This window comes from Penaeus japonicus, unplaced genomic scaffold, assembly GCF_977035675.1.
Source record: "Penaeus japonicus unplaced genomic scaffold, GWHDUDI00000001_assembly GWHDUDI00000003, whole genome shotgun sequence".
Classification (NCBI taxonomy): domain Eukaryota; kingdom Metazoa; phylum Arthropoda; class Malacostraca; order Decapoda; family Penaeidae; genus Penaeus; species Penaeus japonicus.
The window spans coordinates 12,166,393-12,171,392 of NW_028234405.1; the positions used below are offsets into that span (position 1 = coordinate 12,166,393).

The following is a 5,000-nucleotide window of genomic DNA, read 5'->3' on the forward strand; positions in this document are numbered from 1 at the left end:
AGGTCTTCAAGCCAGACTTAGGACCCTGCGAATCGCAAAACCAAGGTAATTTAATCGGCAGTGTGATCATACCTCATTTCGTAAGACAATATCTTAGAAACAAAAACAAAAAAATCAGAGTTACACTTTTACCATTTGATTTTACTTCAATAATTCCCTAAATACCCAAATCTTTACTCCGTTATTTGCAGCAGAGTCCGCCAATTCCCTCCCTGGCGCGGGTCTGATGCATCGCGCCGTCCTGGACAGGGAGGGCCAATACGTCATGCTGTGGACGCCAGGGGACGAAGATATAGTGTTCGAGGTCCAGGTGAGTAAGTCTGCTCGTTAGGGACTGCATTCTACAAGGACTCGAGTTCGTCTCGGCATCAGGGATCGAATCCTTTATGATATAGGATCTAGTGACCTTATTTTAGAATCAATCAAATACCTCAAACCTTTCGTAATGTCTAAACATCCTTGATGAAATTAATCGAATTTCTCATGCCATAACGACTTCATCCTTCATGACTTAGGTCTCTCGTGACGTAAATTCTGAAATCCTTCATGGCATAATAACACTTATCAATAGTATTCATAATGCAGTTACAGTTTATTAGCAGTTTGTTATGTGTCCTAAACTTTGCGAAGCAGTGGAAAAAGTTAACTTTGTAAAAAAGTTTATAGTCAGTTTATCATTAAGTGTCATAGATCAAAATAACAGAAAGTCTTTTTTTTTTAGTGATGATAACTGTAGACTGATACCTTTAGATGAATAGCTTAAACTTCGATTATATTATAATTTGATACGAATTTATTACCAGGCGGAGACGAAGGGTTACGTGGGTCTCGGGTTCTCCCCCAACGGCGGCATGACAGGCTCCGACATCGTGCTCGGCTGGGTCACCGATGAAGGGGAGGTCATGTTGCAAGTAAGTAAACGAAATATTGGTAAAAAAAAAAAATCATGTGTGGAAATTTCGAATTTATTTAACTGTATGGACGGATGTTGATGGTACAGGTAAGCAAACATTTATTCAGTGACTCAAGGGATGAATAAACCATTGTGTAAAGCTATTTGTATGAATATCCGTCACTCTTCTCTAATTCTGCGATAATTTTACAGGATAGCTACGCCACAGGCTACACTGAACCCAAGAAAGACGATAAGCAGGATGTGAAGCTTTTGGGAGGATATCAGAACGACTCCCATACCGTCCTGAGGTTCTCCAGGCCCTGGTCCTCGTGCGATGAAGAAGATTTCGAATTATCTGTATGTTGATTTACAAGAATTAGACATTTACAAAAAAAAACAACTCTCATAATTTCGATTATGATAGTTGTTCTTGCTGTGGGTGATTGCATTATTCTGAGGATAAAACATCTAGAACTAAATACTAGTAAAATCCTAAGCCAGATATCATGACGGTGCTATATATGATTATATATATTTCACTCAATCATTGAAGGTCAACATCTCAATAATTTGAAACACTCTTAAACTTATGCTTCCCTGTTGATACACAGAGCGACACAGTTCGGATAATTTGGGCCATCGGAAGTGAAGACCCGACAGACAACTCGATAAAAAGGCACGACAAAAGGGGCACAAAAAGCCTTTTCCTGAAGGAACCTCAGTTCGTCCTTCCTACCTTCGGCGAAGACGTTAAGGCTTGGGACGTTTTGTCTCCTAATGTAAGAGTAACGAGGTTGCTCTTTCTGAAGATCTGATTTGATTGAATGTTCATGTTTGGAGACGGATATGTATGAGTGTGGTAATGAGGATGCTTATATCTTGGATAAAAGGATGGTATTATGGTTATTATTTGGTAATGATTGTGTGCTTTTGTTTTTTTACTTTGATGAACAGGTGACTCTTCCAAGCAACATCACAACGTTATACTGGTGTAAACTTGTAAAGATGCCTCCCATCACCCGTAAGACGCATGTCATTGGGGTGAGAGAAGAGTTATATCTTTCAGTATAAAGAAATGCCTTAATATTCATGATAATGCGATAGATAATTAGACGCACTAACAAACACTTAAAGTATATTATATAGATCTATATCTATTTCTCTTTCACTGCAGTTTGTGCCAATAATACAAGAAGGGAACCATCAACATGTACACCACATCTTGCTTTACGAATGCCAGCTTGAGGACAGCGCTCGCCTTTACGAAAAATGGTTGGATGTTCGAGGAGCTCAGTGTTTCGGTGCCAACATGCCTCTCTCTTGGAGAAAATGCTCTGCTCCTCTCGTTGCTTGGGCCATTGGAGGCGATGGTAATATATTATATGTGAAACTTCCTGAAATTGATTTAAAAAAACTGCTTCATTAATGATCTTAAAATGTATTCAATATGCCTTACAAGTTTGTTTGTATTTTATTGTGCAGGTGAAATTCTGCCAGATAATGTAGGTTTTCCATTGGGTGAGGAACATGGTGGCGCCACCTACTTCATGATGGAAATACACTATGACAATCCAGATCTCAAAGAAGGTAAAGTCAAAGAATTAATAAATCAGGGACCCTCAAATGCATTTCTAGAATTTTATAATAATCCCAGTCTATACATTTTATTTTACAAAATTAAGGTACCCATATGTATTTTAGAATGTTTGTAATGTAAATGCTATAAATTGATATTGCTACCTTGCAGACTAGAAGTACAAGGGATTTCAGAGTATGATCCCAAAATATTCATGTGTTTGAACATTATGATGTGACTGACACAATCATCTTATATGAACAGGTGTTGTAGATGCTTCAGGGTTAAGGATTTTCCACACTGAGAACTTACGTGAATACGATGCTGGAATACTGATCCTAGGACACAGTGTCTCCCCATTGCAAATCATACCTCCAAAGAAGAAATGGCTCTCGGTTGGTCACTGTGACTCCGGCTGCACAAAGGAGGTGATTCGATGATTTACATGTTACCACTACTGTACGTGGCTTAGAAATACTTCATGTCATTATTCAGTTGCAGAAATGGACACTATATACAACTGTTGTATAAAACATGAACAGAAATACAGCAGCTTGGCACGTGGCATCAACACAACTAGTGTGTATATATGGAATAATGAAATTTAGATTAATTTGATAGTAACTTCTTTTATATCTTAACTTCAGCAATTGCCTGATGGTGGAATAAAAGTATTCCAAGGAGTACTTCATGCACACTTGCTTGGAAGAGAACTTTATTTGAGGCAAATACGGGATGGAAAGGAGCTGCCCATGGAACTTAAAGGTACTATATGAGTGAAGAAACCTACTTCTTCCCTTCACGCTTTTTTCTTTTCCTTTCAATCTATTTGTCAATATCTAGTCAGTTATGCACAACTGCCTATAACTGTTATCACTTTCTATGTATACTCTATCTTTATATGGTGTTTACTCTGCAGATGCCAAGTATGACTTCAACTACCAGCAAACCCGAATGTTAAAGGAATTGATGACGATTCTTCCAGGAGACACTCTAATCACCGAGTGTCAGTATGACGCCTCCAAGCGAAATGTTCCCACTTTTGTGAGTCAAGACACTATCTCGTTTGAATCCCACCGCTGCCACCAAAAATCAATACAATCAAGAACAATAATAATAATGATAATCTAATTATTTTTTTTTAATGTTCTTCCTTCCTTTAGGGGGGTTTTGGGACAGAGGAAGAGATGTGCCTTGCCTTCCTGAGCTATTACCCTCGTGTTAACCTCTCATCATGTGTTTCACAACCTCACTTAGATGAAATTTTGGATGGTTTAGATGTCGAGGAGGCTATGAACAAAGATCAGCTGATGTAAGTTTATATCTCTCGTAACTGTGATTTTCGTTATTGTTTATATCAGCCATCATATGTGCATCCATGTAATTAGTGTAACATTATATCCCATATTTCATTTATTATGAGTGTAGATATTGTATTTGTAAAATTCATTTTCTCTCTCTCTTTACAGAAAGATGTTACTAAGTGAAGGGTAAGGAGTATTTTATGTGATTTAATTGCATATGTGACAGGTGGTATATGAATATAAATGGAGAGAGGGACATATGAAAATAGTTTTATGTTTGGTAGTAACTTGAACTCATTTATATTATATACAGTGATATATATATATATATATATATATATATATATATATATATATATATATATATATATAAATATTATGTTATATATATATATATTATATGTATATATATATGTATATATATAAACATATATATATATATGTATATATATATATATATATGTATATATATACATATATTTATATACATATATATGTATAAATATATATATATATATATAAACATTTATGTATATAGATAAATATGTATATATATAAATATAAACATTTATGTATATAAATAAATATGTATATATATATTTATATATGTATATATGTATATATATGTATACATATATACATATATATACATATATATACATATATGTATATATATATATACACATATATGTACATATACATAGGTTTATATATATATGTATATATATATATGTATATATATATATGTATGTATGTATATACATCTATCTAGATATATATATATCTATCTATCTATCTATCTATATATATATCCATTTACATGTACATACATACAAATATACACACATTTACATATTACATAATACACATTTTCTGCATATCAACATATGTACTCATATGCAGGGAATTGGACGAGGCAGAGGAGACAGAACTTGCAGAGGCCATGCAGCAGGAGAACCACACACCTCTAATTAAGAAACTGGACATGTCTCAGGTTCTCCGCCTAGTGACTGTCAAATCTCCTGAAAGTAAGTTTCCATTGCAATAGTACTGATGCAATACCAAACAACCTTCCTTCAACCTTCGCAACTCTTCCCATCAAATTTGTTGGATTCTAAATGAACCCACACCCATCTCTGTATCAATCCAAACATTGAATACATTTCCATCAATATCAACCCATCATTATCCAATATCGACCCGTGTTTTCTCTCATTGCAGAATA

At 34.9% G+C, this 5,000-nt stretch overlaps 1 protein-coding gene across 7 annotated transcripts in view; it reads left to right on the top strand.

Annotated features, from left to right (window-relative positions):
* Positions 1-5,000, top strand: part of LOC122258825 (uncharacterized) — a 45,887-nt gene that overhangs the window by 28,042 nt on the left and 12,845 nt on the right. For 3 of the 7 annotated variants that reach the window (XM_086555538.1, XM_086555549.1, XM_086555579.1), the window contains 15 exons: positions 1-45; positions 192-310; positions 804-911; positions 1,106-1,252; positions 1,507-1,674; positions 1,850-1,936; positions 2,070-2,265; positions 2,378-2,482; positions 2,736-2,899; positions 3,119-3,236; positions 3,391-3,515; positions 3,635-3,783; positions 3,941-3,961; positions 4,679-4,803; positions 4,997-5,000. The exon at positions 1-45 is cut by the window's left edge and continues 25 nt beyond it; the exon at positions 4,997-5,000 is cut by the window's right edge and continues 148 nt beyond it. In XM_086555538.1, the coding sequence (XP_086411664.1) occupies positions 1-45; positions 192-310; positions 804-911; positions 1,106-1,252; positions 1,507-1,674; positions 1,850-1,936; positions 2,070-2,265; positions 2,378-2,482; positions 2,736-2,899; positions 3,119-3,236; positions 3,391-3,515; positions 3,635-3,783; positions 3,941-3,961; positions 4,679-4,803; positions 4,997-5,000 (1,681 nt within the window). The remainder of the gene's footprint in view (positions 46-191; positions 311-803; positions 912-1,105; positions 1,253-1,506; positions 1,675-1,849; positions 1,937-2,069; positions 2,266-2,377; positions 2,483-2,735; positions 2,900-3,118; positions 3,237-3,390; positions 3,516-3,634; positions 3,784-3,940; positions 3,962-4,678; positions 4,804-4,996) is intronic. The other 4 variants (XM_086555560.1, XM_086555569.1, XM_086555575.1 and 1 more) reach the window with 4 other exon arrangements.